This window comes from Schistocerca americana, chromosome 9, assembly GCF_021461395.2.
Source record: "Schistocerca americana isolate TAMUIC-IGC-003095 chromosome 9, iqSchAmer2.1, whole genome shotgun sequence".
Taxonomy (NCBI): domain Eukaryota; kingdom Metazoa; phylum Arthropoda; class Insecta; order Orthoptera; family Acrididae; genus Schistocerca; species Schistocerca americana.
Genome location: NC_060127.1, coordinates 76,245,814 through 76,272,168, shown reverse-complemented (window position 1 = coordinate 76,272,168; position 26,355 = coordinate 76,245,814). Strand labels below are relative to the sequence as shown.

Sequence of the window (26,355 nt, the reverse complement as noted above, 5' to 3'; positions counted from 1 at the left end):
TATGTCTGGTCAAAAATGGAAAGTGACGCAGACCTTCATCAAGCATGACTTCCTTTTAACTGTACGGTATATGTTATATTGCATTTAGGAACTTTCGGGTAATTGAACATGTATCAATAATTACGGATTTCTGTAGTTGTATATATAAGTTTGGATGTAGCTGTATTGCATTGATGTACTGGTGGATATTGTGTGGTATGACTTCTGTAGTTGATAGTATAATTGGTATAATGTCAACTTTATCCTGATGCCACATGTCCTTGACTTCCTCAGCCAGTTGGATGTATTTTTCAATTTTTTCTCCTGTTTTTTTTTTCTATATTTGTTGTATTGGGTATGGATATTTCGATTCGTTGTGTTAATTTCTTCTTTTTATTGGTGAGTATGATGTCAGGTTTGTTATGTGGTGTTGTTTAATCTGTTATAATGGTTCGGTGCCGGTATAATTTGTATTCATCATTCTCCAGTACATTTTGTGGTGCATACTTGTATGTGGGAACGTGTTGTTTTATAAGTTTATGTTGTAAGGCAAGCTGTTGATGTATTATTTTTGCTACATTGTCATGTCTTCTGGGGTATTCTGTATTTGCTACTATTGTACATCCGCTTGTGATGTGATCTACTGTTTCTATTTGTTGTTTGCAAAGTCTGCATTTATCTGTTGTGGTATTGGGATCTTCAATAATATGCTTGCTGTAATATCTGGTGTTTATTGTTTGATCCTGTATTGCAATCATGAATCCTTCCGTCTCACTGTATATATTGCCTTTTCTTAGCCATGTGTTGGATGCGTCTTGATCGATGTGTGGCTGTGTTAGATGATACGGGTGCTTGCCATGTAGTGTTTTCTTTTTCCGATTTACTTTCTTTGTATCTGTTGATGTTATGTGATCTAAAGGGTTGTAGAAGTGGTTATGAAACTGCAGTGGTGTAGCCGATGTATTTATATGAGTGATTGCTTGATAAATCCCCTCCCTCCTTCCTTTCTGCTTAATGTGAATCTTTCTGTTGCTGAATGTATGTGATGTATTCAATATTTGTGGCATTGTGATCGTGTAAGTGTATTGAGTGCTTCTAGGTCTGTGTTACTCCATTTCACTACTCCAAATGGGTAGTTCAGTATTGGTATAGCATAAGTATTTATAGCTTTTGTCTTGTTTCTTGTCTTGCTTCTTCTTCTTCGTCTTATTATTATTATTATTATTACTATTAATACTTTCGCATATGTGATGCAATTGTTTCTTTATGCTTCCATCCCGATTGTTTATGTTTATTCTGCGACACTACAAATGTAGTATTTAGGTCTGCTGCTTTCAAATAAACGAAGCGAAAGCGGACTGCCAGTAGAATATCACTATAAACTCAGAACAGTGTTTGAAAATGTCACGAACATGTTGTCCCATTTACCAGTTTCAGACACATTACTGTACAAAAATGTCATGACTAGTGCTTGAACTCGGGACCTTCAGTACATCTACATCTACACAGATATTCCTCAAGCCACTGTATATTGCGTGACAGAGGGCTCCCTCTACCACTACTGGTCATTTCCCCTCCTGTTCCACTCGCAAATAGAGCGAGAGAAAAACGGCTGTCTATATGCCTCAGTATGTGCCCTGATTTCTCGAATCTTATCTACGTCGCAATGTATGTTGGTAGCAGTAGAATCGTTCGGCAGTCGGCTTCAAACGCCGTTTTTCTAAATTTTCTCAATAGTTCTTGTAATTAAATGTTCCCCTGGGACATTTAAGTCTCTTTATTATTTACGATAATGATCGAAGCAGACGAAATGAATTAAAATCTGTGCTCCAGTTGGGACGCGAACCCGGGTCTCCCCATTTGGTAGGTAGAAATGCTAATCATTACACCACCGCAGCACGAGGGTCAACGTTGCTGCACGAACTACCTAAGCTGAGTACCCCCCCCCCCCCCAACAGAAAATTCAGTTCATTTTTCCCTTACATATTGTCACTAATGCAAGAAGACCCGGGTTCGAGTCGCGCCTGCAGCTCAAATTTTAATTCATTTTGTCTGCTTCGATCATTTCTCAATAGTCGCCTTCCCTCCAAGAATTCCCATTTAAGTTCCCAAAGTATCTGCGTAACACTTACGTGTTGTTCGAACCTGGTGGTAACAAATCTAGCAGCCCACCACTGAATTTCTTAGATGTCTTCCTTCAAGCCGACATGGTATGGGTCCCAAACACTGGAGCAGTACACAAGAATAGGTCGCGCCAGCGTCCTAGTTGCTGTCTTCTTTACGGGTGAACCACTCTTTCCTGAAATTCTTCCAATTACCCAGAGTCGACCATTGGCCTTCCCTGCAACAGTTCACGTGCTCATTGCATCTCATATCACTTTGCAACCTTACGCCCAGATATTTGAACGACTTGACTGTGTCAAGCAGGACACTAGTAATACTGTATCTGATCATTACATGCCTGTTCTTCTTACACATCTGCATTTACTAACACACTACTGACTTCCCCACGGGAGCTGTACAAGACAGAAGCTCACAGTTGTGCTTTTCCGGGCCACATACGTCAGCTGTTACCAGTTACTTTCCATTACTGCACGCTCTCTTGGACGAAAGCGAGTAGCACAAACTATACTGAGGTCATAAAAGTTATGGGATACCTCCTCACATCGTATCGGACCTCCTTTTTCCTGGCGTAGTGCAGCAACTTGACGAGACATGTGCTCACATGTCGTTGGCGTGGAACTCTCCTGAAGAAATAAGGTGCCATGCTGCCTCTATACGCGTCCATAATTGCGAAATTGTTTCCGGTCCAGAATTTTGTGCACGAACCAGCCTCTCGAATATGTCCGATAAATGTTCTATGCGATTCATTTCGGGCAAGCTGGGTGGCCAAATCATTCGTTCAAACTGTCCAGAATGTTCTTCAAACAGGCGCCAACAGGTTTTGTGACTGAGGAGGTCGGGATGAGGGGTACACTTAGCACGGAAGATCAAGGCCCCTATAATGCCACTCCTTAAACACAGCAACTACCAAATCAATAAATTAACAATTTATTCAAAGACAATATTTATAAAACAGCTAAGAAACAATCAACATGTGGCCATCTTTAAGACAACACCAAAATATCACAGATAGCTTGCTTCTTAAGCAAGGCAGCAAATTACAATTACGTAAACTGACTTAAAGAGATGAGCCACAAAGATTTCAATACTTAAAGGAACAATAAATTACAATCTGGAGGTGATTTCAAGAAATGTGGCACAGATATTTCTTTTTTTTTTAAGAGCAATAATTTGCAATATGTAAGTGATTTATGAAACGCACACCAGTTCGTTAAGAACCCAAATAACACAAGCAGCAGGACAAGTTACAGATTAATAGAATTCATTCCCAAGCAAATTAAAAAAGCTTTATATATATATATATATATATATATATATATATATATATATATATATATATATATATATATGCATGAAACACGTTAAATGTTAACCAAACAGGCAGTGACGGCAGGCTGCCCTGGGCTAAAGGTGAGTTAAAATGCCGGAAGCAGCAGACCAGCTGTCCAAAACAACACCTAAACCCTGGGGCCCAACCGGGAGTCACTTCCCATTAGACGGCACGTCACAGCTTCTGTGCACCGAAGCGAAACGTGGCGCCACTCCCACACACCCCAACTCGCAGAAAACTGGAACACAAACAGACCGCAGAAGACATGTCAAACACCAACCAAACATCAATTAATATAAGTTACAAGATCAATAAATAACAATATAAATGAAGAAGCAATTGCTCATTTACTAATAAAAAAAAGTAGTAACTGCTCGTCTCCATGTGGTCACACACTTTGCCGGCTGCTCTTACTTCAACAACGCGTACATTAGGGCAACCAAGCAACAAGTACACTCGCTGCAACGCAAATGGCTCAACGAAACGAAGGCACCAAAATCACTTACACCTTCGATGGAGAGCGTTGCTCGAGATGGTCCCCATGGATGGGTCTCTCCGAGAAACAGGCACCAAGGCAATGCAACGAACAGCACCCAGAGTTGAAATCAGGCAGGTCCACCTCAAACTCCCGACCGTTTTACGAGGTAAACACGCCGAGTCGCTGCTGGCCCAGCACGCTTTTTTTCCTCCTTCGTCCACGCAAGCACGTCCTTGCACCTCGTAGCGAGTCCAACACCAACTCCCGCGAGCGCGAAACATCCGCGAGATCACAACAGGAGCAAAGATCCTAGTACAGCCGGGTAATCGATTGCGTCGTGCCAAAGAGCTGGTGTGCCAAAAAAGGCGCACCACAGCTCAGTTTTGACGTGGCACGTTGTCATCCATAAAAATTCCATCATTATTTGGGAACACGAAATCCACGAATGGCTGCAAATGGTCTCCATGTAGCCGAACATAACCATTTCTAGTCAATGATCAGTTCAGTTGGACCAGAGGACCCAGTCCATTCCATGTAAACGCCGCCCACGCCATTATGTAGCCACCACCAGCTTGCAAGTGCCTTGTTGACAACTTGGGGTCTCCGACACATTCGAAACCCACCATCAGCTCTAACGAAGTGAAATTGGGACTCATCTGACCAGGCCAGCGTCCACAATGTTGTGGTATAGCTTGCTCGGTATAAGGAACAACGGAGTTAGTATACCATTCCAAATCTAGTCAGCGTATGCACCCAGGCCATATGGTGTGCAATTTGTTATTGATTAGTGGACTCGTACTGTCGAGTCCTTCCTGTCCTGTAAACTCTGAAATACGAGGGTCGGTCAAAAAGTAATGCCTCCCATTTTTTTTCTACTTAAAGAAATTAAGTTAAGTGAAAAATTTGAATTTGGCGCCATTCCTCAAACCTTCTTCTGCAATCCACTGCAGTAGTAACTTTCTGTGTCAACAGGTGGCAGCACAGCAGAAGTTTGTAAGATGGCCGACATCGATGTTCGTTTGAGACAGCGTTGTGTGATTGAATTCTTGAATGCAGAAGGTGAAACGCCCATACGCATTCATGAAAGACTGAAGAAGGTGTATGGTGTTGTGACAGTGGATGTCAGCACTGTTAGACGATGGGTTCGTCGTTGTAAGGAAGCTGAAGGGCAAACACCGTTGACTGACGAAAAGCGGAGCGGCAGGCCGGTGAGTGCAGTGACTCCACACAACATTCAGCAAGTTGATGACATCATTCGTGGTGACCGTCGGGTGACTGCAGATGAAGTGTGTCGCATTATTTCTCTTAGTAAAGGCAGTGTGATCACGATTATTAAACAATTGGGGTACTCAAAAGTTTGTGCACGGTGGGTTCCAAGAATGTTAACCGATCAGAATAAAGAGGCAAGGAAAACAATAGCCTCCCAACACTTGCAGCGCTTCCGTTTGGAGGGAGATGAGTTTCTGAAAAAAATTGTGACCGGGGACGAAACATGGGTGCATTTTTTTGAACCCGAATCAAAGAGGCAGTCAATGGAGTGGCGTCACACAAGCTCGCCGAGGAGGAAAAAATTCAAAACTGTGCGATCGGCAGGGAAAGTTATGGCAACAGTTTTCTGGGATACAGAGGGTGTGATTCTGGTTGATTTTTTGGAGCAGGGATGCACAATAAATTCTGTTCAATACGTCACAACCCTCAACAAACTTAAAGCACGTCTTCAGCGAGTTCGCCCAACAAAATCAATGGCAGATGTTCTTCTTTTGCATGACAATGCAAGACCACACACCAGTCGTCACACCTCTGATGAGATTATCAAAATTGGATGGGAAGTTTTGCCTCATCCCCCATACAGCCCTGACCTGGCACCATCAGACTTCCATCTGTTCGGGCCACTAAAAGAAGCTCATTGTGGGATTCATTTTGAAGATGAGGAGGCCGTCAAAACATCCGTGCGTCAATGGCTTAGGAAGCAGAGCTGTGATTTTTACCGTGCTGGGATACATGCCCTTGTTCAAAGATGGACCAAAACTGTAGAGATGGGCGGAGATTACATTGAAAAATGACAAAATGATCCTCAATGTTGTGGTTTTCAACCTATGTAATTGCATTTAAATTTCCTGACAATTAAACGTAGAAAAAAAAATAGGAGGCATTACTTTTTGACTGACCCTCGTAAAATTACATAGCCTTCCAACCGGCGAAGTTTCATTTCGTTTCCCCATTCGCTCATGGTGGTGCTTTTTTTCGTCAGGCATTGTATACTGTTAATCACTAAGAATTTGAATCCTTTATCTGCAGGACAGCTCCAAACATATGTTTGAACCCTTAGACATCTCTGCCATCTCCTTAAACTCCCTCTCGAGAACTAAGTGCGACAAATTGGCAGATGATTTGTTCTTAGTAACACTAGTTTGAATATGGCTACTGACTCAGAGTAAGGTTCTCGAAGTGTAGATGTCAGCTACAGCCTCTAAGAGCCGAGGTAACTTACAAGGGAAACTCTGCGCAGGGTAACCACGTGGTCTGGGGCACCTTGCCACTGTTCACGCGGTTCCTCCCGTCGAAGGTTTGAGTCCTCCCTCGGGCGTGGGTGTGTGTGTTGTCCTTAGCGTAAGTTAGTTGAAGTTAGATTAAGTGCTGTGTAAGCCTAAGGAACGATGACATCAGCAGTTTGGTCCCATAGGGATTTACCAGAAATTTCCTATTTCCAAAGGGAAACTCGGCATCACATCTCCCTCAGATTAAGTGGATAGCCTGTAAAAAACCGAACACAGATCAAGCATGAAAACAGGAACAAATTCTAGTGAACTGTGAAAAAAGAAGCAAAATAGAAACAGTGACTGGTCCAAGCTCAAAAGGTGTGCAACAACGAGCAAATGTGGCTAGCAGGGACGTCATAGTTGTGTGGCTACGGTGTTGCACTAGAACAGGGGAGTTCGTGTTTAAATCTTCTTTGTGGCCCTTTTTTTTCAGAAAATTATGAACTGTCCATCCAGCCACTGACGTGACTGTTGGCCGTATTCAGATTTGGGTCAGTGTAGTGGTGTAAAGTCCATTTGCAACAGCGGGATATAAGGAAGGGACCTCCAGGCATACGTACCCCCTATTTGTTCTACACAAGTACCACATGTTATAACTCTTGCTTTCCATTTTGGAAGTTTCGCCCTTCAATTCCTTTGTTGAAACATAGTTCAAATCCGTTTATTTGTTGTATTCAATATTGTGAGAGGTTTATGCTGCATCTCGCCTGCTCTCACTATTCATCACATTTCCTTGGACAGTAATACATTCTTACTACATGACTCATATTGTATAACCAATTTACAGCATAAAAACTGCCAACACTACAAAAGAAAAACAGATGAAAAGTTCACATTTTGTAAACAAAACATTCGCCACGAGGCATATCTGAACCCGGATCTGTCGCTTCTGGAGTGAACACTGTAACCACACAGCCACGAAGCCTCTGTTCCTGCGAGTTGCTATAGTTTAATTCTTTTATCTTGGCGGTTCGCGCATGCCCGCCCAGACGCGGGAGATTGCTGTGTTGCCAGTTGTACGCGCCAAGAGAAGCAGCGCCATAGTATAGTTCGCAAACTTACATTTAGGGGGGAGCGCGCAGTTTATGAAGTAAAGCCACCACGGCCGCATTAACCCTTTCGCTGCTACACAGACGTGCTCCCCGCATTCCGCGATGTGCGCGATTTTGTCATCATTGCACTGCTCGCCTGTGCAGACACATGGTGTTTCGACTGCTTTGACACATTTTATCATTCGATTTCACAAAAACTATTTGGCCCAATAATTTGATTTTTACACATCTTCTTGACTGATACCTCCCCCCCCCCCCCCCCCCCCATATATGACTTTAATTTTGTTTCGAAGTTCAACGCAGTTATTGTGCAGCATTAGATGTAGTAAACCACTGCACGAAATTTTGAAGAGTTTGCAGAGGTAAAAGTGCATAGCGTATACTTTCTGTATGCTCGATTTTAGTTGCCACTAGAAATTTCAAAAAATTACATTCAAACGAATAAAATTCCTGAAGACACTTCGATATTGTTTTTAAATAAAGAAATTATTAAGCACTGAACGAGGCTTGAACTCAGAACCTTTCACTTAGCAGCCATACACTTTAACCATTACACTAACACAGCTTGTCTTTCATTATATTTCCCGGAGGACTTTAAAAGGTCACGCAAAATACCGACAAACACTGTTGGTATGACTATGAATTACTCATGTTTCGTCGAAGAACAATAGGAAATAAACAATTACCGTTGTTCTTTATTGCGACAAAGCGGTTAGTGAGAATGATACAAATACCTTTCCTTGCTATCGCCTGAATTAGGAGGCTTATTGCTTGTTTGGTTTAATTAATTAATAGAATATGAAGCAATTGGTATAAAGAATGCTTTTTCCAAACTTTCTATAAAAGAAAGTCTGCTATCAAGACACTGCTTTTGTTCAATTACTTTATTTATGACTGAACGTTTCTAAAACTGAAGGCACTCGTCCGTGCTCTGCACTGCAGTCGAGCTCTGGCAACGTCGTTCTCTGTTCATTGGCTGACTGTGTTTTGTGACGTCAGATGCGCAGAACGAACCTAAACTCGGCCGCTGTCATAAATGACGCGCACTTTAGATGGTGCACATCTTGAACTTCAACTGTCCACTGTTTCTATTTTACTTTTTTTTCACAGTTCAGTGCATCTTCTTCCTGTTTTCATGCTTGATGTATTTTCAGATTTTGAAGGGCTACCCACTGGGCCATTTTACCACTATATCTGAGGGGGGTGCAATGGGAAGTTTTCCTTGTTAGTAGCGATTTGTGTCATTCATGCTTAGCGCTTAACACCTATATTTCGTCAAAGTGATCACTGGACACACACACACAGAAAGAGAGAGAGAGAGGTGGTATGTTATTCCTTTTTGCCCCAGGGGACTACTTCGCAGCTGGAAGGGAATGTGACACTGGCTAACTGCAAGATGTGAGGCATCCCTCATTCACTTTCATCCATTCTTTTAATTTATGTAGACTGGCCGATTAGTGTTTCTTACAACATTAACATAAAATTATTGCAGTTTTTAGTTGTAATAGCTTATCTTTATTTCTTCAATATACGTCATTACATTCGAACAAGGAACGACACTTTCAGAAGCGGCTCGTTACACGTTCCATGAGTCAGCAAAGGTTGCAACTAGGAATAGGAAAAACCCCGACCGGTTAAAACCGGTGTCGGTATTTTAGTTCTGAATAACCGGTATTTTTCGGTTTCGGTATTTGTTTGGTCTTGGTTATAGCAAGTGTTTTTGTTTTTTTACTAATAACTGGCTAAAAAACAAAATATCAATTAGCCATAGCAGAAGTACGAACATTTTTCGTTTTTAAATAAACCTCTTTTTAAGAACGAGTAATTTTTATAAGTGGAATTTGCGTTGCCTTGAAATATTGCGTTATTATAAAAAATGGGAGAAGCGATCAGTGCTATTTAACAAAAACGAGCAACAACTTGTGGCTTAAGAACAGGTACAACATTTCTGAGACAATAATGATCGGTTACCATGTTATGTGGTCTCTTAGATGATAAGAGTGCGCCTGTAGTGTTCAAGAGCTGTCCCGTCTGGTCTGTATGGCAGTTTCTCAATGTCGCCGTCAGACATCAGTGGCATTGCAGAATGGCGACACCCCTAGTCTGGAAGTATTTTACGAACTTCGGTAATAGTGAAGTATTATTCTCCATTCGTTTTAAAAGTGCCACGGTTCGCGTGGCTCCCTCCATCGGAGGTTCGATTCCTCCCTCGGGCATGGGCGCGTGTGTTGTCCTTAGCGTAAGTCAGTTTAAGTTAGATTCAGCAGTGTGTAAGCCTAGGAACTGATGACCTCAGCCGTTTGGTCGCACAGGAACTTACCACCACCGCCACTTTAAAAGTAAAAACTGGTGGAGCCGCAGAAACTTGCGACGAACTACAGGGTGAAAAGTATTTAAAGTGCAACTCTGCAAGGTTGTAGGGGATTATTTCCTAATGTAATTTTTTCCTGTGAGGATTATTTAAACCGGTGGAGGCCGTACTACGCTCTTCAGTTGTTAGAGCCCGTATTACGATCTTCAGTTGTTAGAGGGCATATTTCGCTCTTCAGTTGTAGGTAACTGCTGTCCACCAGTGTAGTAGTGCATTATCTCTGTTTATTAATGGAGCGATACACCTGGAGTGAGTGCACTGATATGGTTGGTGCGTACTACGTAGCGCACCACAACAGACGAGCCGCACAGCGGGTTTATCAACAACAATATCCTAATCGCCGTATCCCGCATCATACGACCTTTGCTGCTGTGTACCAACGTCTGCGTGAGACCGGGTCATTTAGCAGATTACCTGGACAGGGACGCCGTCGCACGGTCAGAACGCTGCAATTTGAGGAAGCTGTCTTGCAGCATGTGGAGCGTTACCCTTCAATCAGCACTCGTGCAATCGCACGTAACATGGAGACGAATCAGACGAATGTAAGAACAGTCCTTCGAGAGCAATTGTTAGGTCCATTTCACTTATAGCGTGTCCACAACCTGAAACCGGTTGATTATCCACCCAGAGCACAGTTTTCGCAGTGGCACCTGGAACAGTGTGAAATGCATCCTACATTTCCATTCTCTGTGTTGTTTAGCGATGAAGCAACTTTCGGGCGTGGTGGAGTCTTCAGCATGCGCACTTTGCATGTTTGGAGTAAGGAGAACCCACATGCCACAGTTACTAGCGCTCATCAAGTGCGGTTCTTGGTTAATGTGTGGATCGGTGTTGTTGGGGACTTTTTAATTGGGCCATATCTGCTACCTAGACCATTAAATGGCAGGCTCAATCACAATTTTCTCGCCAGGGCAGTGCCAGAATTGCTGGAAGTCGTCCCGCTCCCTACAAGACAAAACAAGTAGTTCCAACGTGACGGGAAGCCGGCACGTTTCAGTCGTCGTGTGCGTCGATTCCTGGACCGACGGTTCCCAGAAACGTGGACTGGCAGAGGTGGTCATGCACCATGGCCTGCTCGATCCCCAGATATGTCCCCTCTGGACTTTTTTGTGTGGTGAGAGTTGTTTACGCAACTCCTGTTCCATTAGAAGAGGATCTGGTTGCCCGGATAGTAGCAGCAGCAGGAACAATTCAGGATACTCCTGGGTTTTATGCACGTGTCAGACAGAACATGATCCGACGGTGTAACCTATGTTTTCGATTCAGTGGAGGAATTTTTGAAAATCTACTGTAATTGAAATTGGGTTGTGTTAATGTGTTGTCTCTTGGTCATACAAAATGGAAAAGTGTTTGTTGGTTTAATTAACTTGCCACCAGAGAAATCTTCCTCTGCTGGTTTAAGTACTCCTCATAGGAAAAAATGACATTAGGGAAAAATATTTGTTTTGATGTCCCCTACAACCTCCCAGAGTTTGTCGGTTTAAATACTTTTCACCCTGTATAAGGAGAAAACATAAAACTTAAAAATCCATTCATAGTTTACAATAAAAATTGAAAGTTACTGATATGCTACCTGCGTCTCCATAATATCGCTGTATCTGCTTGTAGCCCTTGAAAACGGGCAAATTAACGTGAGAAATACAGTTCTTCAACCTCACTTTTCGCCCTATAGCTCTGACTACATTTAATGTCTATATACTGGTATGAGCCCCAATTCCGTCATGATTTTTCAGCAGAGTTTCAAAAAATTAGAATCGATAGGAGAATATTTTTTTGTGGTAGTTAACCACTTCTATCACTTAGCCCGCCCGCCTTGTTGTGCGGTCTAACGCGCTGATTCCCAAGCAGGAAGGCGTGCCGGTCCCTGGCACGAATCTGCCCGGCGGATTAGTGTCAAGGTTCGGTGTGTTGGCCAGTCTGTGGATGGTTTTTAAGGTGGTTTTCCATCTGCCTAAGCGAATCATAGCTGGTTCCCCTTATTTCACCTGTTACACTATGTCGGTGATAGCTGCGCAAACACTGTCTCTACATACGCGTACACCATAATTACTCTATGACGCAAACATTTGGGGTTACACTCGTCTGGTATGAGACGTTCCCGAGGGTGGGGGTCCACTGGGGACCGAATCGCACAATAACCCTGGGTTTGGTGTGGGACGGCGGTGGGGTGAGTGGACTGCTGGGCCTGCTGTGGGGTTGTGAACCACTGAGGGCTAAGGCGGGACGAAGCCTCTCTGTCGTTTCTAGGTCCCCGGTTTAATACACAATGCGCGCGCACACACACACACAAACACACACACACACACACAAACACAAACATTTATCACTTTTCGAGAAAAGCAGCGAACGACGGATGGTTAAAGCTTTTGTTTATTTATTTTGATTCGATAAGTCTTGAAACAAAGGATGTCAAAATTTTTCAATCTTTGTTCGGTTTATTACAGAAAATAACAGGAATAAAAAAACGAAAATCGGTTATTTCAGAAACAGTTTATTCTGAGCGCTTGTAATAGTCTTGTTAAACTGGCTTTGAGAAAACCAGTATAACCGAAAAGTAATTCTTTCAGCAATAACCGCTATCCGTGGTTGTAACTAGCTACACACCGTCTCTTACACCATGAGTGTAAACCTTAAAAAATTGTATACAAAGGAAAAAAATTGAAAATCGTTTACGATCTGTAAGGATCGTTACAGCTCTGTCCTTTACATTTCTGGGGACTATATCCGCTTGAACACATGAGTTCTGTTCACAATATCAGTCTGATAATGACGATTAGTAACCACTGCTGAGAAGAATACGTGCAGCAGGAATGTGGTAGCGAGTCGGGTGTGCATTGTCACGCAATCTAACGCAGAATAATAAGCGTTATTCTGAAAACATTCTCATGTAGGCAGTTACGTTAACACTGTAACTTGGCAGAGTAGATCAGCTTCGACCGATGTAAATTCACTAAATCATCACACATTTTCAGCATATTGCCACTTCAGAAATGGTATCAGTCATCTTCTTCAATTATATGTTGTATTAGCGAACCAGGCATTGCTTCGTAATTGCTTGATATCCATGGAAATTGGATATGCATCCTAATCTAATTCTCCATTATCTCACTAACCCCCTCCTTCTCGCCCCCTCCCTCTCTCTATCTCCTCCTTGTCGTCCCTAATTCTGCCAATTGATGTCGCCCCCTTCCCTCCCCACCCCACTTCCTGTACATCTCACAACCCTCTCTCTCTCTCCATCTCCTCCTACCTCCTTCTTCCCCTTCTTTATACCCATTTCCTCGCCCTTTTCTGTCCATCTCCTTCTCCCCCCTTGTCTTTGACCTTCTTTGTTGTTATCGTTCCGGAGTCATAACGTAACGCTCCTGAAAAATTCTTATTCGATTTGCCTCCAAATGCTGTTTGCGTTCTACCTCAGTCTCACTCACTCGACGATCATGTAGCTGGCTCGCATTGCACGTACGAGTATGTCGACCAATATTTCAACACCTCACTGGTTCCGAAGAAATAAACCAACCGAATTTTTGCGACACACTAAATTACCACGAACTGACATCAATTCAATCTTTGCAATAAGCCAAAGATATGATCACTGCCGATGAGACACTCAAACATCGCTTTCAATCGTATTATATTTTGCAAAATATCAATATTCAATTTGGAATTTTTTGTTTTTATGAAAACGAGCGACAGCAGAACTGTCAAACTGAATAGCGGAACTGTCAGCCAGAACGTCACACTGTTTTTGTTATGATAACACGTGACAGCAGATCTGTCAAACCGACTGTTAGATTTCTTTCATTGAGATTTTCATACAGAAATACTATCCAGATTTCCGATTTTTCTGACGTATTTTCCAAAAATTTTCTTCCATATAAACCTTGTCCTGAGACTTACGGAAACAAAAAACAAAAAAAAGTCGGCCAAAACGGTCGAGCCTTTCGCAAGTGATGATATTTCATTCAGGGTGACAATTATTGAACAAATGAAGAAAAGTAAATTAGTTACAAACTACGGCGTGCACACTCCTTATTCAACATGTAACTGTCACGACAGATATTCGGATTTAGGTTGTGACATGTTCGATATGACTGCCATCATTGATTATGATGTGGCACAGACGAATAGCAAAATTCAGCATGATTCGCTGAAGTGTCGGTACATTGATGCTGTCGATGAGCTTGTGAATGGTTGTTTTCTGCTCAGCAATGGTTTTGGGATTATTGCTGCACACCTCGTCTTTAATATGGCCCCCCAGAAAGGAATTGCATATGTTCAGATCCGGAGAATATGGCGACCAACTCAGGCCCATGGCAGTGGCGCCTGGCTAACCCAAAGTGCTCCTCTAGAACACCAAATGCTCTCCTGCTTCGATGGGGTCGAGCTCCGTCTTGCATGAACCACACCTTGTCGACATAAGGGTCCTTTGGATAATGGGGATGAAATCATCCTCCAAAACCTTCATGTACTGTTCGGTAGTCACCGTGCCATCAAGGAATATCACACCGATTATTCCGTGATTGGACACTGTGCACCATACACTCATCTGTTGAGGGTAAAGAGACTTCTCAATAGCGAAATGCGGGTTCTCAGTCCCCCAGATGCGGCCATTTTGTTTATTGACGAACCCATACAAATGAAAGTGGACTTCGTCGCTACACCAAACCATCCATGTGTATACTGATACCCATGATGCCCCGTGGCCAACTGCACAGTTTGAACCTCCTAACGCAAACCGTTCACAAGTTAAGACGATTTGATTTCATACAGTTCTATACTGGTAACCCTGTACATGCGGCAGTTGATTTTTATTTATATGGATACAGTGTGTGTTAATATTGTTATTTTGTGCGGAATTCCTAAAATGCTTTTTTCGTCATGATACACATTTCCTTTTTTTTTTTAGTGAAAACATCGTCAGTGACCGAGTTTCTACAACTTTTCCAAGTTTATTAACGGGGCTTGATGTCTGATTTCATGATGCACGACAATTATCTCAATTGGTTCTGGAGTTGTGAATGAACAACAACAGAAAATTGGCGACTATGCCAGGTAACAACGACACAGAATATTATCGCATAGTAGTCTATTAGGAAGACAATATATTTTATACAGCCAACAACGCAGACCGCCAACGGCCTTGCCGCACTGGTAACACCGGTTCCCGTCAGATCACCGAAGTTAAGGCTGCCGGGCTGGGCTAGCACTTGGATGGGTGACCATTCGGTCCGCCGAGCGCTGTTGGCAAACGGGGCGCACTCAGCCCTTGTGAGGCAAACTGAGGAGCTATTTGATTGAGAAGTAGCGGCTCCGGTCTCGTAAACTGATATATGGCGGTGTGATGACCACATGCCCCTCCATATCCATGTCCAGTGACGCCCATGGACTGAGGATGACGCGGCGGCCGGTCGGTCCCGTTGGGCCTTCATGGTCTGTTTGGGCGGAGTTTGGTTTAACAACGCAGACCATGGTCAGCTGCATGACGAAAGGGAGTGATGGCCACGATTGTTACCCCTCACAAGCATTCTTCTGAGCTGCCTGTTATAGTATTTTCTGTACAGTAATCGACAGCAGCGGGAACCGGCAGATATTGGGCAGTACTGCTCTTGAAACACCATCAGCACTTGAAAGATGTAGCCTGGCGGATGACTACACATTTAACATATCTACAGTTAAAGTCTTGTTTTACATATAAGGAGTTTATTTACATCTCTAAGTGGTGTGCGAACACTGTGTAAACTTGAGATCTTATTTGCACTCTCTTCTGGTGTGACCCACAGGAGACGCTGCGATTGTTCCCAGCCGTCCCAATGATGTTTCGGGATGCCACGAAGGACCTCTGGCTCTCGAGGCTGGCGGTGCTGGTCCCCAAGGGCACCACATTGGCTTTCATGCCCTGCATCACCCATCGCCTGCCGGAGTTCTTCCCGGACCCACAGAAGTTCGACCCTTCACGCTTCTTGAAGGACCATCATGGCAAGGAGCACGTGTGTAGCTATATACCATTTGGGGTAGGTGCACGCAACTGTGTGGGTTCCCAGTATGCTCGCCTGCAGCTCAAGGTCTTCCTTTCAAATGTTCTGAGGCGCTTCCGCATCCTGCCACAGAGCTGCCGGGAGGATCTGGAGGAATGCATACTTACCGTCAGCCATCAGCCGGTTAAGCCAATCAAGGTCTCCTGCGTGCCCCTGCATGAACACAGCACATAAGAATATCCTTCACACTGCTGAAGTGAAGGTATTCCTGACCACTACCATGAGGCGCTACCGCTTCCTACTACACGGACACTTTGTGGATCTGAAGAACCATGCACTCTACATCAGTCAACACACAGTCAAGATGATCACGTCTCTGGCAGGCCTCTGTGAGTTCCCAGCACATAGGACCAGCCTCAACAAAACTACTGACAAATATCACAAGGCCGTTTTCATTCCTATCACATAAGTGCTGGAAGGATGTGGAGGTCAACACTTTCCCCACCAGCCAGCACACCGTCAAGGCGATATTGGTTTACCACGTGATCCTGCATGGGTCCAGCGCACAGGACTGCCCTCTGTACTGCAGAAGGTTTTCCAGGCCAAAACCCCGAGAGGCTTCAGCTTCCTTCTGCAGGGCTGCTGAAAGGACATGGAGGACAATGTTCTCTCCACCATGCTGCAGACCATTATGTTTGAACAGCTTAAGAGTTTCTATGGTGATGTGTGTCTTCCATGCTGTAATATCTCTCACTGAGAATCCTTCAAAACCTCCAAAATCTGCATAAATTTCTGCAAAAATCGCTACAGTTATCAAAGTACTGCCTCCAAAATCAAAATGACATTCTCTAAATACATTGCGACCTCAGATTACTTCTTTTTCATTTGGCACACTAGCAACTTCAATATTAATTGCTTTCAAGCTCCTCTATACAGGGAAGTATGGTCGACAATGTGTTCATCCCATTAGCATTGCAAAGGTCTGCTAACTTACGGGCATTTTGATTTTTCTGTTCTTGTAATTTCACTTTTTGCAGGTGGTTTTTGGATGACTATACAGATAGCCATGTAGATTTTTGAGGTTTAGAAGCACTTGCAGATAGAGGTAGTACAGCATGAAAGATATCTGTAATATCACAGACAACGGGTTCATTTTAGAAGAATGTATATGGAATAATATAAACACACAAATCAGTAACTATACATAGGAGAGAAAGAAAGATTTATGGTAATGTGTACACTTTTATTTTGGGTGAAGTAGATAATGATAACTGTGACATGTGATGATGTATTATAGACAATAAGGACATATTTATTTAAAAAAGAAACACATAGATCTTGCCAAAAGCTGAAGGTGCGAGCAAGAGGCCAGCACATAGGACCGACAACACTGCTGAAGGTCGTTCAGGCAAATTCTCCAAGGTGGTTTTCATTCCATCCACACAACTCCTTGAAGAACCTGGAAGTAACACTCTCTCTATTAGTCAACACACTGTCAAACAGTTCTTGGTCTTATTAGCGCCTCTGCATGGGCTGGAGGTATTGTTTGTTGCATCTGTGGCATGCAATAACTGACCTGTGTCTCCCTGGTCTTGCTGAAGAAAGATGACTATCTCAGGGAGCTGTCTTTAGTAATTGGGTACAGGCTTGGTGAACCGGAGCTTCCTGAGCTGGGGATTGATGAGCACCGCCAGTACTCCGTAACAGTTAAGTTCTGGGCACGTTTCAGTGACCGATGTGTGGTACGGCGGTGTAATATTGTGTCTCATAGGGAACACTGATTTGGCTTAACCACCTAGACGGCGAGGATGGTAGAAACCTTTGCAAAAAGCCCTCAAACTCAAGGTGTATTGGACGCTGGTGATGTACATGGCTGTTGAGGTAGCAGACAACCTCTGGGAAACCTGCAACACTTCAGTTGTATAAGGCTCAGCTAGGCAAGCAGGGTTCTGTCTGAGGGGGCCATTGTCGCAAATTGCTCATCGGAACACCATGGCGAATCAAATCAGTTTCTTCACTCCCAATACAATGAGTGTACTATCTGATAGTACTCACACCAAATCATCGAAAAGACTGAGGCAGGCTAGTGTGCAGTTCACCAGCTCGTGAACCTATTGTCGATAGAAGTCATTGTTCCATTGTGGCTATGCATATTATAACCCAGGATTTAGTGATATTTCTTCAGCCATTAACCACGAACCCACATGCACCCTATTGGACTTGGAGAGCAGTATTTTCATTATGGATTATGAGTGGTACTGTACCGTAAGTACTGGGACATACGTAAATTCTCCCTAAAGCCACCAGTTAGTCAGTGGTGAACGAGAAACGTTGCCATTGGTCGGCAATGCAATAGTATAAGCCGTCTGGGTTTTTCATGACCACAGAATTTTGCAATTGCAAGATGATTGTCCACGTGTGTTTTGCAAGGTTGTGACTCTATTGTGAGGACTACCATGGTTCTTGATTATTGTGGCAAGAAATGCTGTGCTAAAGTTCAGCCTTACAACATTTGTACGCTACTTAATCATAATATAACATTGAAGGTAATTCTGTACAATTTGATGTTGGTCCTTTGAAAGAAGTCAAGGCCGAACAAATTGTAAGGATTCTCACTGAATTTCTGAATGTAATGATCGATAATTTGGGGGTTACTAATAAATTCTGTCTTGACCAATGGTATACCCATTCATCAAGCACCATGTCGTTAGTCCCATCCAAAAATGAAAGAGTTACACAAGATTATTGAGAAGTTACTTATTGATGGTGTCCTCAGATCATCCGTCTCGCTTTATACTTCACCCATCTTTGTTGTATTCAAGGGGACTGGCATGGACTGTAGGTCAGTCGTAGATTATCATGCTCTTGTCAATACGCTTTCACACTAGATTAGATTAGATTAGATTAATACTAGTTCCATGGATCATGAATACGATATTTCGTAATGATGTGGAACGAGTCGAATTTTCCAATACATGACATAATTAGGTTAATTTAACAACATACTTAAGTCAATATAACTATTTTTTTGTGTTTTTTTATTTTTATTTTTTTATTATTTTTTTTTAATATTTTTTTTCTTAATTTATATCTAAAAATTCCTCCTTTACAAGTCTTGCACAACTGTTTCACATGGTTTGCCAGGGCACGTTATTTTACGGTGTTAGATTTTAGCCAGTTCTACCACTAGATGCTCTTAACGGAAGAGTGTAAACCTGTGACACGTTCCGTACAGACTAGAATTTATTTGAATTCCATTGCGTTCCATTCAGTTATGAACAGCTACAATTGTTCTTTCACGTTTATTGGACTCAATTTTGGGTGAGCTTATGTTTAAGTGTGTTTATAATTGTCTCAATGATAACCTGATAACAACTGACAGAAAAACATTGCAACACCAAGAAATAATATCCGTGGTCACAACACAGGGAAAAACAAGTCCATATATACATCATACTGTAGACTAGCAAAGACAGTCAATAGCTATGAGCTAGTGGGACATAAACTATTTAATAAGCTTCTGCAGACAGTGCAAGATCTTCCAGAGTGTGAATTTAGGAAAACATTAAATAAATGGCTTGTTACCAACCCCTTTTATGAATTAAAAGAATTCTTTGACTGGGACATTGAATTGTCAGTCAATAATGCTTTATTATTCTGTTTATTAATGTAACGATTGTGCTGTACAAAAATTTGGCTATTGTGCAAAAATTTGTCTATTGTTGCAATGGCCTAACGACAATAAAATTATCTTAAAAAAAATTGTCTTATAAACGAAAGTTAGTAGTCGTGTGTCTACATCTGAAACATGTCTATTCAAATTTCGCGCCAGTCGTATAAAATAATAGCGCCACTGTAAGGATGCAAATCATATTTGCTTTAAATATGTTACACACTGTCTTACGTAGTTACTGCTGCGCCTGGCAGTCAGCTAATTCATTCATCTGTTTCGAAGGGAGTAATGAAGCAATTTCTGGACTACTGCCGGGTGGCGACAGGAAGGGCATCTGACCATCGCTTAAAATTAACATGCCCCGTCCGTTTAACCATAACAGCAGAGCCCGCCAGTCAGGATTAATGTTTGGAAAGTGAGTGTATTTTGCCTACCGCGTATCGGTATGGGTAAGCAACACTGTCCTCATGCCATCACCTGACATACATTCGTCATGCTCGGTTCCCAATTAGATGTGTCAAATATTCACACCTACTTGGGAAGCGAGGGTAATGATTGCATGCCAGAGGACCTCCTGAGGATGAAGATGGCACTGCGTACCGATGCCGATAGCAAATAGGCAAAATGAATAAACTGCGACTTTACACTAAAACGTATTTTTTTTACGTACTGCAGAATATGATACTCACATTAAATCCACAACACGATCCAAATGAATCAAATTCATCAATGTAATTCGATAATTCATTGTTATATTTTTCATTAACGGAAGTAATATATAAAATTGATTTCCTATTTAATGTGAAATGGTAATTATATTTTAAAAGCACTGTTGTTATTTCAGTTTATTCTGAGGACATTTGTGAAAGAGGTACGTAATTTAAGTCCCATAGTGCTTAGAGCCCAGAGGTACGTAACTGTGTATTGTACTTTATCAGTATTGTACTCTTTGGGTGTATAAGATTGATGTATTTTAAAATTGCTGAAGTGCAGTTTTTTGCATCTTAGCACTTGTTGATTGGTGTAGCAGTCAGTTAGAAGATGTTGGAGACTTATGGCGTGAGCAGTTGGACTGTGAATTAGTTTTGGTGTTGCTTGCAAGCGATCTGATAATGTTTGTTTTAGAATGGAATCTGATTTGTGCAATTTTATGAAAATGTTTGCATGAAACGAAGAAAATAAGACAAGTGATGAAGAAACAGACTGCAACAGAGTTCAAAATTAAAAACACGGTCAATCATATTCCTAGACCGACAATTATTTGCAGCGAACCATGATTTTCAATTAGGCAAAATTGTACTAGCAGCATCAAGAAGCAGGTATTGAGCGACTTATCTTCTCGCTTATTTTTTAGCTGTACTTACCAAGCAATGTAACCTAGAAAAGTGCACTTGTTCCGAACTTTTTGTTTTTTTTTATGTGACAGTAAAGGGGAGAGTCACTCCAATTTTTGGGCTCATGAGCAAAATTTACATAATGCTGTTAATTTGTTTTCTGCAGATCAAGAATGAGAAAATGCATAAATGTGGAAACACTGTGTTGACAAACATGATAGCTGGCGGTCGAGCGGTACGTCACACAAAACTCTCCGGCAGTTAGTCCGCTTTATGACTTTGCCGAGTTCGGATGTTTCCGACGTATACGTATCTTTCGTTAGTTAAAGTGTGCTCTAATGCGTCTATGTTGTGTGATTATTCACCATCATCACCGCCTATAAGTCGTAACACTACATTGATGACTCAGACGACCATCCTCGCACGTAATTTGAACATTTCCGACCAATGTGCTACTACTATGCTGTCGTCATGCCATCATTGTGCCACATAATTTGGACAACAGTGCTCGTGGCACGACGTGAAGTGCTTTGGTAACAACCTGCAGACATCTCCTGTGCACTGCCAAACAGTGGAGTGGAACAGATAGTTTACTATGTGATCTCGCTCAGGATCCCATTTCGAATGCAAAACCAGGCTACTTCCAAGCGGCAGCAACCCAACCCATTGCATATGTGCCTGCTCACTTTTGCAGATCTATTAACCACGCTGCGTGTGAATCGGAGTGCTCTGGCCCTCATGCAGTCGGTTGCGTTGCCTACCACGCGTCATGTTGTGCCACTTATAGACAATACTTGCCTCAGCTCTTCTTCCATTACAAACGTCGTCTTAGCAACCTATCGGCCACAGGACACATCGCAGTCTGCCTCCTCTTCGGCCATATTAACCAACTTTGCGGTTCGCCACAATGGACAGGATTTTTTGCTTCGAGTGACGTCGTTACTCTGCTTAGCCACTTGGGTAACATGCGGATATCATAAGCGATATCATCCTTACCCTCATGGAAGACTGCAAATACGAGACTGTGAAAGCTGCTCTACTCAGCTGCCTTCCCTGGTCCCTGAAGGAACAAATCTATTACGTCATTTAAGACAAAGTTTTGACCAGACTCCATTGTAATTACAGCGTCGCCTCCGCACACGGACAGATCTCCCCTTGTGCCGAACAATACATTATGGACCTTGAGGGTTGCGAAACTTTCCGCGCCAGTCCTACTGGCCATGGTACCCCACAAACACGAACCTTTGGATACACAACTTAGACTCGCCAATCGAACACGGCCTGTCATACAGCATAGACAATACATAAATAATTTCGACAACAAGGGCGGAGAGTTGCCTAGCAGCTACAATGATTGCACAACCAACCTCCCACCTACCACAAGTTGAATCGACCTCGCCAGATTCCCATTGACTCTGACATCATCACACTCGACCCGGGGCCCACGAGAAATACGGACTTGTCAATGAACTTGTGACGTCACACTAGTCGGCTTGCCCACCACACTTCACAGACGCTTGGCTCTGTGCAGAGCCCACGGGAAATCAATGTGTAATTGAAAAGGTGCCCGCTAAACTATAGACCTATATCTCTGACGTCGAACTGTTGTAGAATTGTAGAACATGTTTTTTGCTCGAGTATCATGTCGTTTTTGGAAACCCAGAATCTACTATGTAGGAAGCAACATGGATTCCGGAAACAGCGACCGTGAGAGACCCAACTCGCCTTATTTGTTCATGAGACCCAGAAAATATTAGATACAGGCTCCCAGGTAGATGCTATTTTTCTTGACTTCCGGAAGGCGTTCGATACAGTTCCGCACTGTCGCCTGATAAACAAAGTAAGAGCCTACGGAATATCAGACCAGCTGTGTGGCTGGATTGAAGAGTTTTTAGCAAACAGAACACAGCATGTTGTTATCAACGAAGAGACGTCTACAGACGTTAAAGTAACCTCTGGCGAGCCACAGGGGAGAGTTATGGGACCATTGCTTTTCACAATATATATAAATGACCTAGTAGATAGTGTCGGAAGTTCCATGCGGCTTTTCGCGGATGATGCTGTAGTATACAGAGAAGTTGCAGCATTAGAAAACTGCAGCGAAATGCAGGAAGATCTGCAGCGGATAGGCACTTGGTGCAGGGAGTGGCGACTGACCCTTAACATAGACAAATGTAATGTATTGCGAATACATAGAAAGAAGGGTCCTTTATTGTATGATTATATGATAGCGGAACAAACACTGGTAGCAGTTACTTCTGAAAAATATCTGGGAGTATGCGTGCGGAATGATTTGAAGTGGAATGATCATATAAAATTAATTGTTGGTAAGGCGGGTACCAGGTTGAGATTCATTGGGAGAGTCCTTAGAAAATGTAGTCCATCAACAAAGGAGGTGGCTTACAAAACACTCGTTCGACCTATACTTGAGTATTGCTCATCAGTGTGGGATCCGTACCAGATCGGGTTGACGGAGGAGATAGAGAAGATCCAAAGAAGAGGGGCGCGTTTCGTCACAGGGTTATTTGGTAAGCGTGATAGCGTTACGGAGATGTTTAACAAACTCAAGTGGCAGACTCTGCAAGAGAGGCGCTCTGCATCGCAGCGTAGCTTGCTCGCCAGGTTTCGAGAGGGTGCGTTTCTGGATGAGGTATCGAATATATTGCTTCCCCCTACTTATACCTCCCGAGGAGATCACGAATGTAAAATTAAAGAGATTAGAGCGCGCACGGAGGCTTTCAGACAGTCATTCTTCCCGCCAACCATACGCGACTGGAACAGGAAAGGGAGGTAATGACAGTGGCACATAAAGTGCCCTCCGCCACACACCGTTGGGTGGCTTGCGGAGTATAAATGTAGATGTAGATGTAAAGGCCCTAACTTTCTTGAGTGCCATCGAGAGCCTGCATGTATTTAAACAAGTAGTCGGCCATTATTAAACTCGTCTGAAATAGTAATTCGTTTCCCACTGGAGACTGCTGCTCGCATTTGTAAGACCTGCAATGTCATGTGCCACACAGCCACACCAAACATCCACTTACACATCATCCGCACTGCACCCGCACCTGTGTGGAACACCGTGAACCACGTCATGCCTGTACCTGCACAGACGCTGCTGATTGGTACTGCGTACGATACGCTGATACCGCTCGCAACTGTAATCCACCACACAGTTTCTCAAATTTGATGCACGGTTCACAGGTGGTGCAAAAGACTGTGCAGCGTATCTATATCATCTGGGCATGAACAACACCAATGAACCACTTCTGCCCTGGACTTTTCACAACATACTCTTTGTACGTGACCACATCTGTGGCCAACTAAACCTTGTGAACACCAGCTCAGAGGTCAGTGCTTAGTCACCTTCGCCCTGTCAAATCCCATCTTATGTGACCATCCAAGCAAATGATATGACATTATGAGTGTACGTATCAGAGTTCCACACACTAGACCTCGATCTCAATGATATATTCTTGGACATTTATGATTGCAGATGTAGCCGAACCAGTTACTTACTTAGACTTTCTCTGTCACTTCCATCTAGTGCTAGACCTACCTGGTGGAAAGCTAACACACATCATTAGCGGCCACTCCGCCACATGTGTTTGTGGCCACACTCCCTCTATGGCCCTCACAGCCCACTTCACACTCTGACACTCACCTCCCATAGATACGTCCGACAGACATTGTCTCCTCCAGAAGTGCCTCCATCAAATCTATTCAACTCTTGCAACAACTCTGCTATGACACATGTGAGATGACAACAACACAGAAATCAAGATGTCAAACAGATACATCACATCACATGGCAACACCTCAACCACTTTCACCCACCGCCACCTAACACCTATAACACCATGCTCACTGGGCACCTATGCCACCACCCATGGAGTTGCTCACATCATCGCCCCCATCTACCACTACAAAGGTCAGCACTGCACCAGTAGCTTGCCCACTCTCTACCATGTCTCCAAGCATTCGCCCAAAAGAACAGTTCATACAATGTACCATTCAGAATCGAATAGTTCGTATGATTACCACTATACCTGGAGTCCTACCGTGTCATGGACTAAGTCGACTATCAACGGATCTACTTAGGGCCGCTAGAGGGATAGTTTGCCCCTCTGACAGTTACTGGGCTTCATCCACAAAATTGGTACTCAAAAAGTGGATCTCTGAGGTCGAGTAGTGATTACAGAATCCTCAATCTTCATACGATTATGGGCGGGTACTAAACATCCAGGACTTCACCCATTATTTAGTGAACAACTCTGTTTTTAGTGTCATTGACGATAAGAAGGCATACCTACAAATATCTGTGTGTCCAGAACACATTCACCAAATGGCCATTATCACGTTTTTCAGTCATGTCATATGAACTTGAGACAAACATGCTTTATTGATGGTTTACTGTTCAAGTTCCCATTCTATTACACTTATCTTGACGATATTTTAATTTTCTCACTGGATGATGTCTTCCACGACTTACACCTCAAGCAAGTTCTTGACACACTCTTCCTTGGACATATCGCAAATGCTTCGAGCACCTGTCCCACACCAAAATGCATAGAGACTATTCAGCAGCTGTCAGCACTACAAAACTACCAAGATGTATGTTTGTTCTTAGGCGTGATGAGTTTCTACAGAAGATGTCTTCCACAAGCAGCCTCCCTCCAAGTATCGCTAATGCAAACCATCAGCAGCAAGAACACCAATGGCAAACACACACTCACGTAGAAGATAGAGATGCAATCTGCTTTTGAACTTATTAATGAGGGCCTTATCCAGCCCATTACCTTGGCACATCCTCTCCCTGATGCACAGCTGATCTTAACAGCAGACATAAGTGACCCGGCTATTGGTGTTATGCTGCAACAAGAGACGGGGGTCATCCAACAGCCGCTCAGGTTTCTCCCCGCTGAAGCTCAAGCCGTCACAAAACAAGTGGTCTGCGTATGACAGGGAACTAAAAGCACTCTATGAAGCAGTGCACCACCTCAGGCAAGGTTTACAAGGGCGTCCCCTGATTAATTACTACATTGATCATCGTATGCTTGCAGGCTCTATTCCAAACCCACCGAAGAACCATAGCCACCAACGGTTTCAGCACTTAAAATACGTTGTTCAGTTTATAATGGATGTCCACCACACCTGAAAGACGTGTACAACATTGTGACAGACTATTTCTAGCATATCAGCATTTTGTGCTCTCACCTCGACTACAAACAGTTCGCTGAGGCACAACAAGATCAACAGTTACAAGGCCTCATTCATGATCTATCCACGAACCTATGCATTGAAATTAGATGAATCCCAGGTGCGACTCACCGTGACGTCTCACAAAATTGGACACGCTCCCTTGTTGCTCGAGAATTCCGCTGTCTTCTTCAAAAAAACTTCCTAATTTGGCACAGCCTGGTACTCAGCCAACCATTCACCTGGTGTCAGACTGGTTAGGATGGCCTGCATAAAGAAAGACTGTAAACTATGGGCTCACGC

General features: G+C 43.1%; 1 protein-coding gene across 1 annotated transcript in view; it reads left to right on the top strand.

The window, feature by feature from the left end:
- The window catches only part of LOC124551102 (cytochrome P450 4C1-like), a 166,656-nt gene extending 148,130 nt beyond the window's left edge, over positions 1-18,526 (top strand). Inside the window, exon 7 of the mRNA XM_047126033.1 lies at positions 15,655-18,526. Coding sequence (XP_046981989.1) covers positions 15,655-16,083 — 429 coding nt within the window. The 3' untranslated portion in view covers positions 16,084-18,526. The remainder of the gene's footprint in view (positions 1-15,654) is intronic.
- Positions 18,527-26,355: the final 7,829 nt, after the last annotated feature.